Source organism: Melospiza georgiana, chromosome 15 (genome assembly GCF_028018845.1).
Source record: "Melospiza georgiana isolate bMelGeo1 chromosome 15, bMelGeo1.pri, whole genome shotgun sequence".
Taxonomy (NCBI): domain Eukaryota; kingdom Metazoa; phylum Chordata; class Aves; order Passeriformes; family Passerellidae; genus Melospiza; species Melospiza georgiana.
In genome coordinates this window covers 15,013,942-15,036,379 of record NC_080444.1, presented here as the reverse complement: position 1 = coordinate 15,036,379, position 22,438 = coordinate 15,013,942, and the positions used below count along the sequence as shown (strand labels likewise).

The window sequence follows — 22,438 nt, the reverse complement described above, 5'->3', positions numbered from 1 at the left end:
CCAGGTAGTTGGGTCCATCAGATGTGGTGTGAAATCCCTGATGGCTGTTCCTGTCCCATCCTTCAGGCATTTGTTAGAGATTGCTGGGAAGATTCGTTCCATCGCTTTCCCAGGGTCAGAGGTGATATTGAGCAGGCTGTAGTTCACCTCCTCAAAGCTGGGTGTGAGATTTCCTTGTCCCACTCTCCAGGAACCTCCTGATTGCTACAACATTCCAAAGACACCAGAGAGGAACCTTGCCAGGGCATCATCCATCTCCCTCAGCATCCTTGAGTGCATCCCACCTGCTCCTATGGGCTTGTGTATGTGTCCCCTAATCCATGTTCTTCCAGGATGGAAACACCTCTCCACTGCTTGGAACAAGGAACTGGGAGTCTTGAGGGCCTCCCTGGCCACCAAGGAAGCCCCTGCTGTGTTGCCAGCACTCCTGGGCACTGCTTCCCAGCCTGGCATCTCCTGGAAATGTGTGGGGTGGGAGCATCCAGGGCACTGTGAGTCACCTTCTGCCAGACAGAACTTGAGTCTGTTTTGCCCCTGGCAATCTGCTGAGCTGAATCAATGCAATCTTTGAAATCTGCCCTTGAAGATGAGATCTCAATAAATTCTGGTTTCCTTCCTCTTTCCAGTTCCTCTCAGACCATGTCCTGGCAGCCTTGGGGCTTTCCAGGATGTGCAAGCTCATGGATATCGAAACCCGGTACCGCCACCAGTGCCTGGATTTCCTGTGGGCTGGGAGATCTCATGGATGCCCTGCGTGGGAGAGCTCTGGCACTCTGCAGGCTGCCCGCTGCTGCCAGAGCTCCTTTCATTTTCACTTTTCTGCGCGCTTTTGTGGGCAGCTCCACCCGCGCTCCAGAAGCCCGTCCGTGGCAGAGATTCCGGCGGTGTGTCCGCAGCAGCCTCTGGAGGAGCCCCCGGCGGGAGCGCAGAGCCCGGAGCCGCAGAGCAGGAATCCCGGGGCTGGCGGCTGGAGACTGCTCCGGTGAGTGCGGCCAGAGAGTGGCTGCGGAGCAGGGCGGGCTGGCACCGTCCGGGAGCGGGGTGACAGCCGGGCTGTGTCCTGCCGAGCCCCTGTGGGCACAGGGGACAGCCCCAAGGGGAGCCTCGCCGAAGAGTTGTGGCTTTGGGATGCTCAGCGAGCGCCGGGCGCACACATCCCTGATGTGCTCTTATCCGCTCCCACAGTGCTGCCGCGGGCGCTGAGGACGAGCTGCAGCTCTGGGCACCGGGCACGGGCCGCTGCTGACCCCGCCGAGCCCCGCAGATGTCCCGGGAGCCGCGGCGGCCGCGCTGTGCCCCGCTGATCCCGCGGGCCCGGGCCGGGCGGGCGCAGCGCGCCGTGCTGGTGCTGCTGGCGCTCTGTGCCGGGGCTCTGCTCCTGGCCGGGCAGCCCCTCGTGCCCACCGCCCGCAGCCTCGCCCTCCACTTCGCCACCCTGCAGGCCGGCGAGCTGCTCAAGGGCGCCTGCTACCTGGCCGAGGAGATCTTCCACCTGGAGTCCAGGTGAGGCAGCGGGGCTGGCTGCCCGCCTGCGGCGCTCCTGGGACCGCCCTGGACAAGGGCATTGCACCCTGGGGATGTGCCGGGGTTTGCTCCTGTCTCCGTGCCCACACGTGCCCTCTGCGGCAATGATGTGCTGTGCCCGGCAGCACGTGCTGCCCTCTGTCACCCTCCTGTCCCTCTCATCTCCTGCTCCCTCTCCCACCTGCCCAGTTCTCCCAGTTGTCCATGGATGTCTCCTCTCCTTGTGCCCTTTCCCTGTGGAACAGATCTTGTCCTCCAGCCTTTCCCCACCACCCAGTGCTGGAGGGCCGGGGCTCTTGTCTCCCTTTGCTGCCCAGGGTGACATTCCATCCATCTGCTCCCTCTGAGTCCCACGGGTGCTCCAGGACACCCAAGCTCTCTCCTGCCTGGGGGCACTGGGGTGTGCTGAGCAGGGTCCCGCACAGCTCTGTAGTGCTCTGGAAGGTTGGTGGCCCCCAGGAGATGGGAGCAGCCCCAGCCGTGGCTGCTGAGGGTGGGTAGGTGGCCACAGCCTGACTCCTGTCTCCCTGTCCTCCCCAGGCACCACGGCAGCTTCTGGAGGGCCCTGAGCTCCTGCTTCCCCCCACACTGGCATGGGCCCATGCTGCTCGTCTGTGGCTCAGCCTACGTGGCACTCTTTGGTGATGGGCAGCAACTTGGCCTCCACCTCATCCTGGCCAGTCTGTGCCAGCTCCTCCTCCTCGCCCTGGGGCTCCGGGTAAGGCTCCCACACCCTCAGCCTGCCCTGGGAACCCTTCCCCTGGCTGCCTGGGGAACCATTCCCCAGCCTGCCCTGGGAACCCTTCCCCTGGCTGCCCGGGGAACCCTTCAGCCCTGAGCAGCCATGGGGGCACACAGCCAGCTCTACATGGCCTCTGCATGTCCAGCCTCTCAGCCCAGCCCTGCAGAGCTGATCTCCCTGGCCCTGTGCTGCCAGGAGTGTTGGCATTAGGAGGGCAAGGCTGTCTCCTGATGAGCACAACCATTCCAGGGAATGGCATGGCCCCCCTGACACAAAAAACCGGGGTATTTTAAATCTGCCAGTCAAACTGGTGCTTGAGGGAAAAGCAGAGCCTGTGTGTTCTCAATTCTCAGTGTGGTGTGGGAGCAGAGCCAAGCCCCAGGTGCCTCTGCAGCAGTGGGAGGGCTCTGCTGTGCCCCAGCGGTGCTGAAGGGTCACACAGGGTGCAGAGGGTGCTTCTGTCAGGTGCCTGTGGGACAGGACACCCATCTCCACCCAAATGCACAGACAGAGCTGGCAGAGGCCATTGGGAACCCCACCACCAGGCCCTGGGGTGTCTCCTCTCCCATGCTGGAAGCACAGGGCTGTCACAGTGGTCACAGGGGTTTTCAGGGTGAAGAGAGAGATGAGAATGTTGACCTCATGTTCAGAAGGCTTGATTTATTATTTTATGATATATATTACATTACAACTATACTAAAAGAAATAAAAGGAGAAGTTCTCAGAAGGCTAGCTAAGCTAAGAATAGAAAAGGAGTGAATAACAAAGGTCTGTGTCTCAGCAGAGAGCGAGACCAGCTCTGCCGTGAGTGGTCAGTAAATCCAAACATCCACACAACCAATCCCAGATGCACCTGTTGCATTCCACAGCAGCAGATAACCATTGTTTACATTTTGTTCCTGAGGCCACAGCTTCTCAGGAGGGGGAAAAATCCTAAAGAAAGGATTTTTAAGAAAAGACGTCTGTGACACAAGGCAGATGCACAAGTTGCACTGGGACACAGGATCCCAGGGGAAGGTGCAGCCAGGGAAATGCCTGGCTCACTCCAGCCCCACTTCCCTCCTCTGTGGGGGCTGTGTGGGGGCTCTGCCCTGCACGGTGGGGGAAGGGGCTGCTGGGGCTGTTCACTCTCCAGATCTCTTTGGAATTCTCCAATCCTGTGGAGAACTGACTGTGGCAGGGCCCAGGTGGCAGCTGTCATCCCTGGTCTGTCTGTCCTTCCCTCCACAGAAGCCCTCAGCAGTGGAGATGTCTGAGATGTCCGAGAGGTCCAAGCAGAACGTTGCTCATGGCCTTGCCTGGTCCTTTTATGTTGGGTACCTAAAAATAGTCCTGCCACGTACGTAGCTGTTTCCCTGCATTCCCATGCCTACAGATAGAAATAGCTGCTAATAACAATCCTCCCACTTTTACAGTGTTAGCAGGGAATGGGGAGCCAGGCAGAATGCAGCTGTACTCACACCAGGCACCTCTGCCTGATGCTGTCTTCCACCAGGGGTGAAAAAGTCCATGGAGGAATTCAGCAGAGCCAATCCCAACCTGCCAGCGTGCAGGAAGACCTGGAAGCTCCACATCTTGATCCCTCTGAGCTGTGATATCTATGATGACCTGGAGAAAGCTGACAGCAATATCCAGTATGTGACAGAGCTCACTGAAACCACCCTGGCCCGGGCTGGCATCAAAAAGAGGGTCTACAAACACAGCCTCTATGCAATCACAGATGAAGAAAACCAGGTATGCTGAGAGCAGCATTGGGAGCATCATCCCAAAAGCTTTGCTGGCCCCAGAAGTGGCCCTAAGGACAGTAGTGTGACCGTGTTCACAGGGGCTTTTGGATTAGGCAAGAGACGAGAATGTTGACTCCGTGTTCAGAAGGCTTGATTTGTTATTTTATGATATATATATTACATTATAACTACACTAAAAAGAAATAGAAAGGAAGAGGTTTCTTCAGAAGGTTAGCTAAGCCAAAAATAGAATAGAAAAGAATAAATAACAAAGGCAGCTCTCTCAGACTCTGTCTGAGATAGCTCTTTATTGGCCATTAATTATAAACATCCAAGAGGGGCCAATCACAGGTGGACCTGTTGCATTCCACAGCAGCAGATAATCATTGTTTACATTTGTTGCTGAAACTTCTCAGCTTCAGCAGGAAAATCCTAAATCTTTCACAAAAAGATGTCTGCAACACAGGAAACTGTCACCTCTCCTGTTAGAAACTCCCAGCTTTCACCAGGCTTCCATGAGATGGAGAGATCCCATTCCTGTAGCCCTTCCTGCTGGCTGCCTCCCCCAGGCTCAGCTGCAGGGATGGTGGGCAGGCTTAGCCCCTCCTGGAGCTGAAAACAGCAGAAAACTGAGCAGGGAAAAGCAGACATGGGCTACAGAGCATCACTTCCTACAGGTGAATGTTTCCTTGTGTTGTGAAGGGTGCTCCAAGATATCTGTGTGTGTGATTATTTGACTCCCTCCTTTCCCCAGTCACCCTTTTCTAGGCTGGTGAGCCCTAAATCTCTCCAGCTCACATTGCATTCATCTCCTGCCACACCTCTGGGCAGACTGGCCCCTGTCCCTTCCCCCAGGAGGAGGGAACACCCTGGTGCTGTGCATGGAGACATTGGCAGAGCTCTGCTCCTCACCTGGGTGCCCTGCTTTGCCCTTTGGCAGTGGCTGAGCTCTGAGCTGCAGTTTTTAAAGCCCAGCCTGCAGGGACCCTGAGCTTCTGTGCCCTGCTCTGGGGGAAGCACAGCCAGCCAGGGTTTTTCCTGCTGTGCTGCACACACTGATGCTGTGTTCCTTCTGCCAGGCTGCTGCTGAGTCACTCTGCTCCCTGGGAGCTCCAGCAGCTCTGAGCCTGCACCTGGCCTTCCAGTAATATTTGCCCCTCAGCTTCCTGCCCAGTCCCTCACAGTGAGCAGGGCCCATGGAAGGCACCTGCCCCAGGGCAGGAACTGCCTGCCAAGGCTGGGAACTTCCTGCTCCTCTGCATTCACCTGGGATCACATCCCTCTTCCTTCTAATTCACTCCATTCAACTTTCCAGTTTACCCAGTGTAAGGCTCACTGGTAACACCACTCCTCCTTGGCATGTTTATGGCTTTATCAGATTTCTCTGGGATTCTTTGCTCAGCCTCCTTCCAGCTGTGCCTGCACCTTTCCAATGTTTGTGCTGTGCCCTCCATCTCTCTGTTAGGATGCTCAGACTTAGAATAATGGGATCACAAAATATGCTGGGTTGGAAGGGACCCACAAAGATTATCAAGTCCAATGCCTGGTTCTGCACAGACACCCCAACAATCCCCCCCTGTGCCTGGGAGCATTGTCCAAGAGCTCCTGGAGCTCTGGCAGCCTGGGGGCTGTGACCATTCCCTGTTCAGTGCCCCCAGTACCCTCTGGGGGAAGAACCTTGTCCTGAAATCCAACCTAACCCTGCCCTGACACAGCTCCAGCCCTTCCCTGGGTCCTGTCACTGGTCACAGAGAGCAAAGATTGGTCACTGGTCACACAGAGTAAAGATTGCTGTCCCTCCACTTTCCTTTGTGTAGCAGAAAGCCACAAGAAGGTGTGATCACAGGGAAGGGATGTCTCTCTAGGGACCAAATTCCATGGGGAAGATCACCCTCCAGGCTGCTCTTGGGAGAACTGTGGCTGCCCCCCATGGGCAAAGGCAGCTCCCTGAGCCCACCTGGCAGAGGGGACACCTGGACCTGTCAGGCCAGCTACTCTTTTTCTGCTCTGTGTGAGGCAGAACACTGTCCCAGTGTTCCCAGTGCAAGGCAGGCCAAGGAGCTGAGAGGTCCTGAGTGCTGTGCCCAGTGCCAGGGTCTCCCAGCAGCCCTTTGCCAGTCCTCCTGTCCCCATATCTTGTCCTCCCACCCCTGCAGCTCTGGCACTGTGCTGTGGAATATGCCACCCCCCTGCAGACCCTGTACGCCATGTCCCAGGATGAGTGTGCTGCCTTCAGCCGGGAGGAGCGCCTGGAGCAGGCCAAGCTGTTCTACAGGACCCTGGAGGAGATCCTGAGAGGCTCCAAGGAGTGTGCAGACACATACAGGCTCATTGCCTACGAGGGTGAGTGAGGGCAGAGGGGCTGGGGTGCCCAGGACAGTGGCTGTGCTCTTGTAGCCCTGAGCCAAGGGATCAGTGTCTGAGCAGGGCTCAGCTGATGTCCCCAGCCAGGGGCCATGGTGGCCTCTGCTGCCATGGGAGGAAGGGAGGGGCTGCATTCCCCCATTGTTGTGGTGTGCTGTGATGTCCCATTTTGGCCTTCCAGGTCATTCCCCCAGGTGTGCCTATGCCTCTCTCCCTTGCCCCCATGCTGAGTGAGTCCTGTCCATCAGGCTTAACATTCCAGCAAGGCGTCGTGTGGTTGGTCAAGTTCAAAGGATGCCCCTGTGCCCAGAGGTCATTGGCCTGTCTGGGTGTCATCTTCCCCTGAGACCCTGCCCCTCTCACCTGGTTGGTGGCTCACCTGTACCTCCCCTCCCCCTGTCCCTGAGCTTAAAAGGTGATCAGACCATGCAGCCGGGATTCTGTTGGAGCAGTTGCTCACGTTCAGACCTCTGTAACCATGGAATAAACCTCTGGACATTAAACCCTCCAGCAGAATCCTCTCCTTTTTCTCTTCACCATCGCCTGAAGTTCTCCTCCTGAGGTAAACGGGGTTCCTTACAAGCCTGGACTTGTTCAGTGCCCAGCTGCAATCTCCAGCAAGCCAAGGTATCTCTGGGGTGATACACCGCAGGTGCTGCCTTTGGCCCAGCAGCGAGGGTCAGACTGGCCCAGGCACAATCTAACTGGTAATATTGGGAGCCTTATTCCAATACCCCATGAAATAGGAATGTCACTGAGCCTGGCATCCCTGGCTGGGTGAGGGAGGGCATTGTCACACTCTGTTCTGGGCTGGGCAGCCTCACCTGGAGCCCTGGGGCAGGTCTGGGCACCACAATATGAGAAAGATCTAAAGCTGTTAGGGAGTGTCCAAAAGATGGACATGGGGATGATGAAGGGCCCAGAGGAGCTGCTGAGGAACTGCTGAGCTGCTCTGACACTGAGGTCAGACCTCACTGGAGGCTGCAGCTCCTGCTGAGGGACAGCTCCAATCTCTTCTCCCTGGGACGAGGGACAGGAGCGGAGGGAACAAGTGGAGCTGTAACAGGGGGATTTAGTGTGGCTATCAGGAAAAGGTTCTAGCCCCAGCAGGTGGTCAGGCACTGCCCAGGCTCCCCAGGGAATGGGCCCAGCCCCAGGGCTGCCAGAGCTCCAGGGGGCTTTGGACAAAGCTCTGGGACACGGTGTCTGTGCAGGGCCAGGAGCTGGACTGGATGATCCTTGTGGATCTCTTCCAGCTCAGGGTATTCCATGATTCCATAATTCTAAGGACTTCTTGCTGTGGGTCTGAGGAGCAGGGGAGGTGGTGGTGGCAGCACTGGTTGTCCCAGCTGAAGCCCCCAAGGGGACCTGAGACAAGCTGTGTGCCGCCAGCATGGAGTGTAACAGAGGATCCCGGGTATAACAGTGTAACAGAGGCTCCAGGGCAGCCGCTCCCTCGCTGTTGATGTTCCTGGAAGTTGCTGGGGCTGTCACGCCCTCCCCAGCAGAGGGATGAGTGTGTGCTGGCTCTGTGCCATTCCTGCTGACAGGGGATGGGAGGGAGTGAGGCTCTCCCTCATTCCCATCATCTTTTCATCTCCCATCTCCTCACCTCCAGCAGATGAAATCAGCATCTTGCTTTAATGAATGTCGGTTTTTTCAGAGGAAACTCTCCCTGATGGGGAGAAGCATTTCCATGCAGCGATGCAGTTCCCATCACAAACACTACCGGGAATGCAGCACATAGTGCCTGTAATTTTACACTCCTCCCCTCACTTTGTGTTTGAACTTTTCCCCTCTGCCAGGCAGAAAGTGGGAAGTAAAAGCTGTATTTTGATTGTGCAGGAAATAGTGCACATTTGGGGGCATCTCAGAGACTTTGCTCCCTGCCCAGAGCTCTGCCTGAGGACAAGCAGCGAAGGAAGGTTTGTCTTTCTTCTGTTCCAGAGCCAGAAGAAGTAGAGTCCCACTTTTTGTCCCGAGAGATCGTGTGGCACCTGCGGCAGGAGCACCACGAGGAGATCTCCGTGCAGGAGCAGAGCCACCCACCCAGCCCATCCACGGCCCTGGACTCGGCAGAGCTCAACCTGCAGATCAGTGTGTCAGACCTGCCCCAGCCCCTGCGCACTGATGGCTTCTGACACAGCCCCTCAGTGCCCCCGGGGCCTGGCTCACCCTTCCCCAGCCCCCTTCCTCCTGGAGCCACCCATGGCTGCAAGCCCCAGCTCCCATCCCAACCTCCTGTGCACCACGGTTACTGGAGCAGCTGACTCAGCCCACAGCCCTGTGACATGCTTCCCATTTTCTTTGTTGTGTACAGCTCTGATGTTCTTCTGTGGGTGTATTGTTTTTTTTATCTGTTTTAATTTGTGCCATATAAAGCACTTTTCTCTCTGGGACAAGTTGCAATATCTTAAATTTTGGACACCATGTGCAGCCCCATGTGGGATGGGAAAAGGTTTTTCCCTCAGAGGGTGGTTGGGCACTGAACAGGGAATGGTCATGGCTCTAAGGCTGCCAGAGCTCCAGGAGCACTTGGGTGATGCTATCAGGGACAGGGTGGGATTGTGGGGTGTCTGCAGGGCCAGGAGATGGCCTGGATGATGTGGGTCCCTTCCAGCCCAGGATATTCCATGATTCTGTGATATGTTGTGATGTTGGATGGGGCTTTGGAAATGCCAGCCACAAGTGTGCCTGTGTGTGCTGGCACAAACACACCCAGCCCCAGTGGCCAGAGTGATGGGGCAGTTCTGCAGGCACAGGGAGCCTGGGCACGACTTGCAGGGGAGCTCCAGCCTGACCACAAGTGTTGGTGGCAGAGCAGGCTCACCCAGGATGGGGAGATGATGGGCAGGCACAGGCTGGAGCTGACACAACAGCCTTGCTCCTGCCCTGGGCTGCCCAGCTCCTTTTAGAATCACAGAACCCTGGAATCACTAAGGCTGGCAAGGCCCTCTAAGGTCATCAAATCCAGCCATTAACCCAGCACTGCCAAGGCCACCACTAACCTGTGTCCCCAGGTGCCACATCCATGTGGTTTTTAGTATTTCCAGGGGACAGTGACTGTCCTGCACAGCCCATTCCAACACCTGATCATGTTTTCAGTGAATAAATTCTTCCTGATGTGCAAAATGAACCTCCCCTGGGGCAGTTTGAGGCCTTTTCCTCTGGTGCTGTGCCTTGTTCTCTGGGAGCAGAGCCCCACCTGGCTGTTAAGGAGTTGTAGAGAGGGAGATGGTGCTGCTTGATTCTCCTTTTCTCCAGGCTGAGTCCCCCCTCAGCTGCTCCTCATCTTGTGCCCCAAATCTTTCCCCAGCTCCATTCTCTGGACATGCTGCAGCCCCTCATTGTCTTTCTTGTCAAGAGGGGCCAGAACTGGACACAGAATTCCAGGTGCCTCCCCTGGGCTGTATATGTAGGACTCCACCTTTCATGCACATGGGAGAACATGGTGAGAGATCTCTCAGTGAGCTTTCAGGAGAGATTTGGCTGCATGTTGGTCCTGCTGGGACTGGGAATTGGAACCCATTTCAGGATGCAGTAAAACCTTAATCTGCAGCCTAATCTCTGGGTACTGCATCTGTGCAAAAATGGCAAAAACGACAGATGAAAGGGCTGTGAAGGGAGGGTTGGGACAGCAAAGGCCACTGCACAGAGGCAGCTGGTTTGCAGAGGAATGAGAAATCATTGCTGAGCCCTCCAGGATGTGCCCAGTGCCTGGTGCTGGACTGACTGGAGAGGAAGACAGCAGGTGAGGGACCTGGTAGAGAGCAGGGAGCTGAGTGGGGGTCTGGCCCTGGGGTGTGGGCAGGACGTGGGTCCTGGTCACCTGAGCAGCGTTCCCAAGGGCACAGAGCAAATGCTGTGGGCACCTGCTGAGATGCAAAGGAAATGTGTCAGGGTGGAGCTCAGCAATACAGGAACAGCCAGGAGCAGCTGAGTGAGCAGCAAAGCCACTGCAGCCCCCCAGGGCTCACACCTTCAAACCCCTCCCTGTGGGGCACAGCTCTGTGCCCTCCTTGATGCCCTGCTCCCTCCTCACGTGGAAACTTCTTATCTCGCCCATCACTGCAGCCAGGCTGGGCTGGAGATGCTGATAAGCTCAGGCCATACTAGAAGGGGACAGGTTGAAAGGCAGGCACAAGCCCAGAGGAAATCTGCCAGCACAACCTCGTTCCAGCAGCAGCCGTGCTGCCAGCCAAAGGCTCAGCTCAAGGGCACAGCCAGGGCCAAGGTGAAAGCCTTTGCTGGCAGCAGGAACTGGAGGCAGGGCTGGATCACAGGCAGGAAAATCAAACCTCAGAAGTGGCAGCTTGCTGCTAAGCTGGCCAACACAGGCTAACCAGCTTCCCCCTGAGCTCTCCAACAGCACCAATAGCTCCGTTTTAGTGCTAATCACAGCATCCCACAGCAGGTCTGACTCTGCCTCAGGGCTCTCAGCTTGGAGGCAGACCCATCCTGGTCCATGGGGAGCAGCAATGCCTCAGCAAGGGGTTCTGAGCAGGTCCAGGGCCCACCACAACCCAGCAGGTCCCAGGTGCAGCAGGGAGGGAGGTTCACAGCCAGGATCCTGCTGAGCAAGGCACAGAATGGCTGCATCCTCCCTCCGGCCAGGGCTGGGGCCTGGCTCAGCTTAGACACAGCAAGGACAGAGCTTCTCCCAGCCCTCCCTCACATCCCAGCTGTTTCCCACCAGAAATCCCAGGAGGCACCAGCAGTGACCCATCCATGCTGCCCCACACAGCACTGAGCCTTGGTGTGTGACCTGAGGGCTCAGCTCCCAGCCTGACCTAGAAAAACTCATCTTCAAGGGATCCCAGAATGGGTTGGGGTGGAAGGGACCTTAAAGCTCATTTCATTCCACCCCTGCCATGGCAGGGACACCTTCCACCACCCCAGGCTGCTCCAAGCCCTGTCCAGCCTGGCCTTGGGCACTGCCACAGCTGCTCTGGGCACCCTGTGCCAGGGCCTGCCCACCCTCACAGGGAGCAATTCCTTCTCAGCAGCCAATATAAACCTCCTCTCTGCCATGTTGTATTACAGCTGGTGAGGCTGGCCATGGGATCACCTCTCTGGAGGTGACAGCAGTGACTGATCACAGGGCTCTGCTGCCCTCACATGTTTTTTACCAACACCCACATTTTCCAAGTCAGCCTTGCACTAAGTGGCACTTTTCAAGTGCTGTGATTGTGTTGCAAGAAAGGCCCTTGCCCTCACTCACACCGCTTTATTTTTATTTCATTTTATTTTATTTTATTTTATTTATTTTATTTTATTTTATTATTTCATTTCACTTCATCCTTTCATGAAGTAAAAATCCTGCTTGAAAAGCAGCTGGTTTGAGGTGGCTGAGGAAAATGTCACTAAATGCACCCCTGCCTCTGGGTAAAGTTTGGAATCCTGCAAAGCAAGGAAACAGCAGCTCAGCCTTCAGCAATGGTTGGATTTAAACTGGCTATTAATATTAATAACAATATTAATGCTGCTTCTTTGGGCTGCACCTGGCATTGCCTCCGAGTCCCTTTTTTTCCTTTTCCCAGTGCTCAGGGGGAGCAGTGTAACATACACTGGGAATGTATCGAAATTAACTTGGAGAGCAGCAGCCCCACAGCCCAGAAGGCTTCACGGAGCTGCCTCGAGAGTACCACACACATAACCCCCAGCACCACAGGCTTTAATTAAACTGTGCCAAGCCTCTGAAACCAACATTCCCCACAGTTGCTCAGCTGTGCCTGCAGTTCTGCAGGGCCTGTTTTCCATGCTGCAGTCAGGGTTTCACTGGAACCTTCAGCAGCTGTGTCAGCTGGAGCGTGGCCCCAGCACAGCTCCAAGGGGCTCTGGGCTCTCACCAGAGGTGCAACAGCCCCAGGTTGTGCCAGGGACTGGGTATTGAGAAGTTCTTCACTGAGAGGGTTGAGCACTGTGCCAGGGACTGGGTATTGAGGAGAAGTTCTTCACTGAAAGGGTCGAGTGTCACCCTGATTTTTTAAGATTTTCTAAGCTTTCTGATGTTTACATTCTTGTAACGAACTTTCTCACACACTTTCTGTAAATAACTTATTGTGTTGCATTCTTTTATGGAGGAGGAGAAATTTGATGGACTGTTGGTTTGTCCAGCGTCATTGAAGAGGTGGCACTTTCACCCTCCAATCCATTGTCACTTTTGGAAAACTATAAATGTTAGAGTCAGAAAATAAACTTCCCTTTTCTTCAACTTGAGAGCAGCAGTGTGTGCTCTCGTGCTGTTTCATGTCCTATAGTGACAGTCGAGTACTATGCCAGTGACTGGATATTGAGTTCTTCACTGAGAGGGTGGGCAAACACTGTGCCAGGGTGCCAGGGACTGGATACTGAGGAGAAGTTCTTGACTGAAAGGGTCGAGCACTGTGCCAGGGTGCCCAGGCCATGCTGGAGTCACCATCCCTGAAATGTTCCAAACACATCTGGGTGTGGCTTGTGGGAGCTGCCAGCTTTTTAATCATTTTTTGGATTGGCAGGGCTATGTTGTTGGGTGGATTGGATGATCACAGAATCATCTGGGTTGGAAAAGAACTCTGAAGTAATTTTTGTTCTTTCCTTATTCTGTTATTTCTAGGAGGGTATGTGGAAATTCTGCCCAGGAGCTGAGGAGTGCCCATCAGAGGGACTCCCACAGGCACTGAGATTGGTGAAAAGCATCAATGTCTGTTCAGTAATCACTTTACTACCTTTAATATCCTTTACTATTAGTATTGCTTCAGATGTATTGCACTGCTTTAGTAGCTAGAGCTACCTACACTGTGTGGTAAAGAATCCAGAATAAGATCTTTTAGCATAATCCTTTCAATCATTATTTTATTTATAGAAATATTTTTGAGTTGCCATTCTTAATCCTGAAGGACAAAGCCATATAAAGGCTCAGTTGCACAGCTTCAGACATAAACCACTGGCCAAGCGCGGGACTGGAGCAGACTCCTCACGGAGGAACAGCCCAGGGAAACTGCAGAACTTGGGACCTCCATCTATGCTGCCCCCAGGGGCGACACGGTGGCTGGGTCCTGGAAGCCCTGACGGAGCTTAGGGGCGGCCATGAGCTCTGTCAGCCTGGCCCGGAGGTGCGGGTGCCCGGCGGGGCCGGTACCGAGCTGAAGCCAGGCAGCCCCTCAAGACCCACTACCGCCCCCCCAAGATGGCGCCGGCCGGCCGGTGTGAGGGAGCGGGGGGTGTCACGTGACTCCGCTCCAGCCAATCAGCGCCGGGTTCCGCCTCCGTGGCGGGAAGGGACGCGCGGGAGGAGTCACTGCCCCCATTACAACCAATCAGCGGCGGAGGTGTCACGTGCCTCCCCGCCAGCCAATCAGCGGCGGGCGGCGGCGGCGCCAAGATGGCGGACGATAAGGTGAGCGGGCCGGGCCGGGGCTGAGGGGCCGCCGGGGCTGCGGGGAGGCCGCGCCGGTTCCTCCCGCGGGACGGGGGGCGGGAATCACCTCCGTGTCTCCCGCAGGACTCGCTGCCTAAGCTGAAGGACCTCGCCTTCCTGAAGGGGCAGCTGGAGAGCCTGCAGCGCAGGGTGGAGGACGAGGTGCAGGCCGGCGTGGGGCAGGTAACGTGCGGGGTGAGGGCGGGCGCGCCGCGCCCTCTGAGAGGGACTGGTGGGGGGAAAAACAAATCCCAGGGTAAAAGCTCATCCCTGGGGTATGTCCTGTGTCGCCCCCTCCCCGGTGCCTCACTGCGCTCTCCCCTCAGGACGGATCGCTGCTGGCGTCGCCCTTGCTCAAAGGTTTCCTGGCGGGATACCTGGTGGCCAAGCTCCGCTTCTCCGCCGTCCTGGGCTTCGTGGCCGGCACCTGCACCGGGATTTACGCCGCCCAGAACTATGCCGTGCCCAACGTTGAGAAGACGATTCGGGACTATGTGAATTCACTGAAAAAAGGTCGGGACTAGCGAGGAGGAGCCCGGAGGCAGCAGGGACTGCAGGAACCGTGCTCCTTAGGTAGCAGGCACAGAGCACCCCTAGGGCTCTGGGAGGCACAGAACCTGCACCCTTCTTTTCCCTGGAAAAGCGTTTTGCACCCCACCACTGCCACACATCAGGGGGCTGGTGATGGGTGTTTGTTGGGCACCATGGCAGCAGTGATCACTGCACTAACCCACAGCAGCTTGAGAGCACTGAGGGGCTGCCAGCTGCCTTTTCCCCTTACCTTTCCCTGTGGACTGAGGGGCTGCTGTGCCTGGTCACCCGTGTGCCCTGTGCTTTGTGTGGCTTCTCAGGAAGGCCTGTAGTTCTCCTCCTAACCAGAGACAGCACCCTGCTCACCTGCTGCATCACCAGTGTTGCAGGGAACATCCTGCTTGAATCAGGCTCATTAAATTCTCGGTATTTGATCTGTTCCATGTTGCAGGGTGAGAGTCTGTGTGGCCTCTCTGCTGGCAGCAGCTCACTCCCTGCCTCCCACCCGACATGGGGGCGTTTGGGAACGCTGCTGGCTCTGCCGACAGGCTGCTCCACAGGGGGCTGTGGGCTCTGCTGCTGCTGCTCTCTGTGGCCATCTACGGCTCCCACGCCCCCCTGCTGACCCTGTGCAAGGTGGATGGGGCCATCCCCTTCAGCTCCACATCCGTGGTGGTGCTGGTGGAGCTGACCAAGCTGTTGCTGTCGGTGCTGTCGCTGCTGCCGGGGGCGCGGGAGCCGCTGCCGGCGGCACTGTCATGGCGCCACGCCGCGCCCTTCGCCCTCTCCGCCCTGCTCTACGCCGCCAACAACAACCTGGTGGTGCACATGCAGCTCTTCATGGACCCCAGCACCTTCCAGGTGCTCAGTAACCTGAAGATCGTCAGCACGGCGCTGCTCTACAGCCTCCTCTTGCGGCGGCGCCTGGGCCCGCGCCGCTGGCTGGCCCTGCTGCTGCTGCTGGCCGCCGGTGTCGCCTACAGCTGCGGGGGGCTGCGGGGACACGGGGACACCGCGGGGACGCGCCTGCACGTCACCCCCGTGGGGCTGCTGCTGCTCTCCGTGTACTGCCTCATCTCGGGCCTCTCTGCTGTCTACACTGAAGCCATCCTGAAGAGCCAGGCGCTGCCCCTCGGCCTGCAGAACATCTTCCTGTACTTCTTTGGGGTGCTGCTCAACCTGATGGGATCCCTGTGGACTGGCATGGAGGGTGGGTTCCTGGAGGGCTTCTCCCCGTGGGTGCTGCTGGTTGTGTTCAGCCAGGCTCTGAATGGCCTCATCATGTCCGTGGTGATGAAGCACAGCAGCAACATCACCAGGCTCTTCATTATCTCCTGCTCCATCCTGGTCAATGCTCTCCTCTCTGTTGCCCTCTTCAACCTGCAGCTCACCCTCCTCTTCTTCGTGGCTGTGGTGTGCATTGGCCTGGCTGTGCACCTGTACTATGGAGCCACATAGTCACTGCCTTCCTCCCCCAGCCCTTCCTCAGGGCTGGAATCATTCCTGGTGCACAGCTCCAAGGATCCCCCAAGGAGTGCTGAGGGAGAGAGCACCCTGCCCCTGTTTCCACAGGGAAGCTGCCCTGCTCCAATCCAGCCAGGCTCTGTGCCATGGGGCTACCATGGCATCAGGCATGCCCAGCTTTAGGGGGTCCTGAACCCCTTGTGCCAGGGGAGGTTCAGGTTGGACCTTAGCAGTGATTTCTTCACAGAAGGGGTGATTAAACACTGGCAGGGGCTCCCCAGTGAGGTGGTGCAGTCACCATCACTGGAGGTGTTTAGGGACAGGACATGGCACTCAATGCCATGGTCCAGGTGACAGGGTGATGTTGGGTTACAGGTTTGACTCCATGATCCCAGAGGTCTTTTCCCACATAAATGATTCTGGGACTCTGTGTCCCTTGTCCTCAAGCTGCTTCCCCACACCACAGTGGCCTGGGAATGCCCTGGCAGTGCCTCCTGCCAGCCCAGCATGGCACTGGTGCTGTTTCAGCTCCCATGGATGCTGCTCGATCCCTGCCATTCCTGGTGCTGCTTCCCTGGGTCTCTGCCACCTCCACGGTTTTCCAGGCTGGCCCTGCCTGGAGCCCTGCTGTCCTCGGGCCCCATTTCCCCTTCCTGGCACAGTGTCTGCACAACAGCCAGGGACTGGGGCACGTGGGAACCTTCACCTGCTCCCCAAAAGGGGGACACCCCCCCCAAATTTGTACCAAGTTCCTGGCAGGCAGAGGCCACCCAGGGTATTAAAGCTGTGGTTCAACAGTGTCCGTGTGTCTGTCCTGTGTCTGCCCGCCCTGAGGGATGGTGGCTGTGCCCCTGGGACAGGTTTGGGACAGGGTGTGCCTGAGCCTGACAACACTCACAGCTGAGGAGCACCCCCTTTATTCAGTGTGGAGAATAGAGCCTGCCTCCCAGCAGGCTGAGCTGTGCTCCCACAGAGCAGGCTTTCCCTCGGGAGCACAGCCAGAGGTCTGGGATAACTCCTGTGCCTGGGGCTGCCCGGTGTCCTGGCATGGCTGCTGGCTCCCTGCAGGGACCCAGTCGTGCCAGGCCAGCTGTCCCCACGCCCGGCCGTGCCTCAGGGTCTCTGTGCGGTGCCATGGGGTGGGATGTCCCGTGGGGTGTCCCTCAGTGGCTGCTTGTGCTCGGCGAGTTCCCGCAGCGCCTCCTGCAGCCGCTCCCGGTACCGGCGCTCCAGGCCCGCCCGCTGCTCCTCCGCCAGGCGCTGCTGGTCCCGGAGCACCTGGGGGTGCCCGGGGCGGTCTGGCACAGCCCTGGCACAGCCCTGCACAGCCGGGAGAGGTGTCCCCAGCCCGGCCTGCCCACCTGCAGCAGGTGCTGTCTGCAGCCCTGCATCTCCCGGTGGTGGTTGAGCAGCAGAGCCTCCAGCTCCCACTCGGCCGCCTCCCGCTCCCGCAGCGCTGCCTCCAGGCTCAGGCCCAGCGCGGTCACCTCCCGCTGCCAGCGCTCTGTGTCCCGCTGCGGGGACAGGGACACGGTCAGGGCAGCTCCGGGGTGTCCCTGCTCCCTTGGGCCGCACTAGGAGCTCGCAGCGCTGGGCTCTGCCTGTGCTCACCTCCCCGCTGTGCTCCCGGGCTGGCACAGAGCTGTCCCCGAGCTCCCGCTGGCGCTGCCGGCAGTGCTGAGCCCGCAGCCGCTGCCGCCGTGCCCTGGCCAGGGCCCGCTGCACCTCCGGGGGTGGGCACGGCTGGCACCGCCTCCCTGCCTGCAGGAGAGCAGAGGGGCTCGGTGGCACCAGTGCTGGCAGCAGAGCTGGCCCTGTGCAGGGACCCTGCGGGCTCCCACTCACGCTGTCACACGCGGGGTGTGGCTGTGACACTTTGCTCTGGGATGGCTCCTCCAGCAGCCCTGTGCTGGCCAGAGCTCGGCTGTCCCCTCCCTGGCTTCTGCTGTCAGCCCATCCTGCAGTGTGGGGACAGGGGAGGAGGATGAGTGTGACACGGGAAGCTGATGAAGGACGTTCAGATGGACAGTGAGGCCTTTCCCACCGTGTCCAGCCATGCTCTGTGCCCACACGTCCTCCACCCATCTGCGGGACGCGTGCCTGGCCCCACGCTCCGGCTCTGCTGGCTCCAGGGGTGTCTGGCTCCCAGGCTGCTGGCCTGGAGCTGCATTCCCTGCAGAGACCTGCTCCTGGCAGAGAAGGAGATGTTCCAGGGACACAGCTGGGATTCAGAGCTTTCCCTGAATCAGGGCTTTCCCAGACTGTCCCTGGCTGAGGGGGCCTGGCCTGACCCCTGCCCACCTCTGCGCTGGGCTGGTGCATCTCACTTGTCCCAAGCACCTTGGCCTGCTTTTTCTCCCACCTCTGACTCTTCAGCACCTGGAAAAGGGGAACTCATTGTGATGTTTCAGAGCTCCAGGCCTGGTGTGGCTCCAGGGATGTATCTCACCCTCAGCCCTGCCCTCAGTGCTGGGCAAGGGCCTTGACCCCAGGATGGGTCAGGAGCCTGCACCTTACCCAGCCCAGGGAACAAGTGCCATGCCAGTCCTGTGGATCCAGGGGCATTCCCCACCTGCAGCTCCCTCAGGGCTCTCCTCAGCTGGGCCACAGCTGCTCTGTGCTCGGGGTGGCCAGGCCCAGCCAGCAGCTCCACGCGCAGCGCTCGGATCTCCCTGCGGCGCGCCGCAATCTCCTCCTCAGGGGCCCAGAGTGTGGCAGAGATGGTCTTGGCCAGCCCCTTCACCCTCTGAGCCAGTCCCAGAGCTCCCAGGATCTCCTCTCTGGAGGTGTCTGGGAGAACAGCGAGCCCTGGGCAGGGGCCATGGGGACCCCCAGAGCAGGGGGTGCCATGGAGAGGAGTGGAGCTGTGTCAGCTTCCAGTGACTGCAGGTGTCCCAGGCAGCAGGGACTGAGTGCCAGGTGTGGGGCAGGATGGGGGAATCCTCAGGGAGGGGGCACCCAGAGAGTGTCCCAGTCCCAGGGGTTACCTGGCAGTGACACACACAGCAGCAGGAAGGTCAGGCTGTTCCCCTCCAGCAGCTGCTCCACGATCCAGGGCAGGCAGACAGCTCCAGGTTCCCTGCACGTGGGGAGACACCCCAGGAGAGGGCTGGCTCTTACCAGGCCAGGCAGGGACCCAGGGATGGGTTGGCTCCCCATATCCCCAAGCAGCAGTGACACCCCCTTGGCAGCCCCAGCCATGGCTCCCACTGGGGTGTCCCCTTGCTTCACCTGCAGGGATGGAATTCCCTGGCCCTCAGCAGGCACAGGGAGTGCTGGAGGGGGAGCAGAGCTCAGCCCTGTACGTACGGCCTGGGGCAGGGCCCGCTGGCCCCTGGGGACAGCAGGATCCTGAGGGCCGAGCGCTGGCGCCTGCCACCCCCCAGCTCCCGCTCCACGATGAGAGTGAAGAGGCTGCCAGCCCTGGGGAGAGAGGCTGTGTGAGGGGTGGGACTGGGGCTGTGTGAGGGTGGGACCGGGGCTGTGTGAGGGTGGGACCGGGGCTGTGTGAGGGGTGGGACTGGGGCTGTGTGAGGGGTGGGACTGGGGCTGTGTGAGGGGTGGGATTGGGGCTGTGTGAGGGTGGGATCGGGGCTGTGTGAGGGGTGGGACCGGGGCTGTGTGAGGGGTGGGACTGGGGCTGTGTGAGGGTGGGATTGGGGCTGTGTGAGGGATGAGATTGGGGCTGTGTGAGGGGTGGGACTGGGGCTGTGTGAGGGTGGGATTTGGGCTGTGTGAGGGGTGGGATTGGGGCTGTGTGAGGGTGGGATTGGGGCTGTGTGAGGGTGGGACCGGGGCTGTGTGAGGGGTGGGACCGGGGCTGTGTGAGGGGTGGGACCGGGGCTGTGTGAGGGGTGGGACTGGGGCTGTGTGAGGGTGGGATTGGGGCTGTGTGAGGGGTGGGACCGGGGCTGTGTGAGGGGTGGGACTCGGGCTGTGTGAGGGTGGGATTGGGGCTGTGTGAGGGTGGGACCGGGGCTGTGTGAGGGGTGGGATTGGGGCTGTGTGAGGGGTGGAACTGGGGCTGTGTGAGGGGTGGGACCGGGGCTGTGTGAGGGGTGGGACTGGGGCTGTGTGAGGGATGAGATTGGGGCTGTGTGAGGGATGAGATTGGGGCTGTGTGAGGGTGGGACCGGGGCTGTGTGAGGGGTGGGACCGGGGCTGTGTGAGGGTGGGACCGGGGCTGTGTGAGGGATGGGACCGGGGCTGTGTGAGGGGTGGGACCGGGGCTGTGTGAGGGATGAGATTGGGGCTGTGTGAGGGATGAGATTGGGGCTGTGTGAGGGGTGGGACCGGGGCTGTGTGAGGGATGAGATTGGGGCTGTGTGAGGGATGAGATTGGGGCTGTGTGAGGGTGGGACTGGGGCTGTGTGAGGGGTGGGACCGGGGCTGTGTGAGGGGTGGGATTGGGTCTGTGTGAGGGATGGGATTGGGGCTGTGTGAGGGGTGGGACTGGAGCTGTGTGAGGGATGGGACCGGGGCTGTGTGAGGGGTGGGACTGGGGCTGTGTGAGGGGTGGGACCGGGGCTGTGTGAGGGGTGGGACTGGGACTGCAGCCGAGCCAGCCCAGCACCCCATGGCCCAGCCCTTGCCAGCCTGTGGGATCTGCCCCAAATCCTCACCCCTGCACAGCTGAGTGCCCATTTGTGGGGGAATGCTGAGCACACCCCTGGAACAGGGCTGGCAGGGCACCCAGCCCCCTGGCATAGGCACTGATGGCAGCCTGGGCATCGGGCACAGCTACTTCTGTCACCTCCTCCACCATCCTGGAAGGAGAGGGAGACAGGACCAAGCAGGGAGGGTCACACCCACACCCTGCACTCTCTGAGGAACACCCCTGCCATGCTGAGGCTGGCACCATGCTCCCTGCCCAGCCCCCAGGAGCCATGCCCAGCCCTGGTACCTACAGGCCCAGGGGTGCCACATCCAGCACCTGCAGGGCTCGGCCGTCAGGATGGAGCAGGTCCCAGGCTTTGTCCTGGCTGCTGACCTGGAATGAGGGAGCTGCATCAGGCAGGGGCAGGAAAAGGGGCTGCTGGCACCCCACACTCACCAGGGGCCCAGAGTGCTTGTGGCCATGCCCAGGTGAGGGTTGAGAAAGCTCATTTTGGGGTAACTCCCAGCTTTCCCTGGCACCAGGGAAGGGCAGAGCCCTGGGAACGCCCGAGCCCTCTGTGGAGCTTATCAGGCCCTGGCAGCATCCCAGAGCCAAAGGGCAGGAGCCAGCCCAGGGCCAGGAGCTGGCAGCGCTGCTGTGCCACTCAAGGCCACACTGGAGCAGTGACTGGCCCGGAGAGCCCAGCTGTGGGGGAGCAGGAAGGGGTTAGAGGGTGATCCTGGTCCCACCATGCTGCTGGAGCCCAGGAGCTGCTCTGTGGGCAGTCCTGGAAAGAGGTGAGAACACCTGGGAGCCAAAGGTCCCCAGTCCCTGGTCTGGATGAGGGCACTGCATGCCAGCACAGGGCAAGACGTGCTCGTGGCACAGCAGGGCCTGGGCAGTGGCACAGAGGGAATGGCACCCTCCTGCCAGGCCATCGTGCCCTGCTCCTGCCCTACCTGCACCAGGCTGACCATCTGCAGGCTCTGAGTGTCGTCCCCCAAGGCCTCCAGCTCCTGGAACACGGTGTCAATCACCTGTGGACAAGCTGGGAGCTGCTGTTCCCGGACCCATGGCTGGATCCCAGCTGGGTGACCCAGGAGCCAGCACTGCGCAGTCGTGCTGTGCCCTGTCCCTGCCAGCTGTCCCTGTGCCCTCACCTGCCAGATGACACTCTGGAAGGGCAGCTGTGTCCCAGGGCCACGGGGGTCCCACAGCAGCAGGGACACGCTGTAGCCAAGGGGAACCAGGGCCAGCTGGGGCCTGGCCAGCTCCAGAACCTTCTCCTGTAGGAGAGGCACATCCAGCATGGCACAGCATGGCACAGACTGGCACAGCATGGCACAGCCACAGCACAGCATGGTACAGCCATGGCACAGCATGGCACAGCATGGCATAGCCATGGCACAGCATGGCACAGCCAGCATGGCACAGCATGGCATAGCCATGCCACAGCATGGCACAGCATGGCACAGCCAGCATGGCATGGCATGGCACAGCATGGCACAGCATGGCACAGCCAGCATGGCACAGCATGGCACAGCCACCATGGCATGGCATGGCACAGCTAGTGTGGCACAGCCATGGCAGAGCATGGCACAGCATGGCAAAGCCATGGCACAGCATGGCACAGCTAGCATGGTACAGCTAGCATGGTGCACCATGGCACAGCATGGCACAGCATGGCACAGCCAGCATGGCATGGCATGGCACAGCATGGCACAGCGTGGCACAGCCAGCATGGCACAGCATGGTACAGCCAGCATGGCATGGCATGGCACAGCTAGTGTGGCACAGCCATGGCACAGCATGGCAAAGCCATGGCACAGCATGGCACAGCTAGCATGGTACAGCCAGCATGGCACAGCCATGGCACAGCCAGCATGGTGCACCATGGCACAGCATGGCACAACATGGCATGGCCAGCATGGTACAGCCATGGCACAGCATAGCACAGCATGGCACAGCCAGTGTGGCACAGCCATGGCACAGCATGGCACAGACTGGCACAGCATAGCACAGCCAGCATGGCACACCCATGGCACAGCCAGTGTGGCACAGCCATGGCACAGACTGGCACAGCCATGGCA

General features: G+C 59.2%; 3 protein-coding genes across 3 annotated transcripts; all 3 read left to right on the top strand.

The window, feature by feature from the left end:
- The first annotated feature begins 1,254 nt into the window (after window positions 1-1,254).
- Window positions 1,255-8,723, top strand: STING1 (stimulator of interferon response cGAMP interactor 1). Its single transcript, XM_058034917.1, has 6 exons — window positions 1,255-1,503; window positions 2,065-2,242; window positions 3,497-3,605; window positions 3,762-4,000; window positions 6,150-6,336; window positions 8,305-8,723. Exons 1-6 carry the CDS (start codon window positions 1,265-1,267, stop codon window positions 8,496-8,498), a joined length of 1,146 nt encoding a protein of 381 aa, XP_057890900.1. The 5' UTR covers window positions 1,255-1,264; the 3' UTR covers window positions 8,499-8,723.
- Window positions 8,724-13,689: 4,966 nt separating this feature from the next.
- Window positions 13,690-14,724, top strand: SLC35A4 (solute carrier family 35 member A4). Its single transcript, XM_058034772.1, has 3 exons — window positions 13,690-13,735; window positions 13,841-13,939; window positions 14,083-14,724. Exons 1-3 carry the CDS (start codon window positions 13,721-13,723, stop codon window positions 14,278-14,280), a joined length of 312 nt encoding a protein of 103 aa, XP_057890755.1. The 5' UTR covers window positions 13,690-13,720; the 3' UTR covers window positions 14,281-14,724.
- Window positions 14,725-14,795: 71 nt separating this feature from the next.
- Window positions 14,796-16,550, top strand: LOC131089805 (probable UDP-sugar transporter protein SLC35A4). The gene has a single exon (XM_058034771.1). It carries the CDS (start codon window positions 14,798-14,800, stop codon window positions 15,743-15,745), a length of 948 nt encoding a protein of 315 aa, XP_057890754.1. The 5' UTR covers window positions 14,796-14,797; the 3' UTR covers window positions 15,746-16,550.
- The last annotated feature ends 5,888 nt before the right edge of the window (window positions 16,551-22,438 follow it).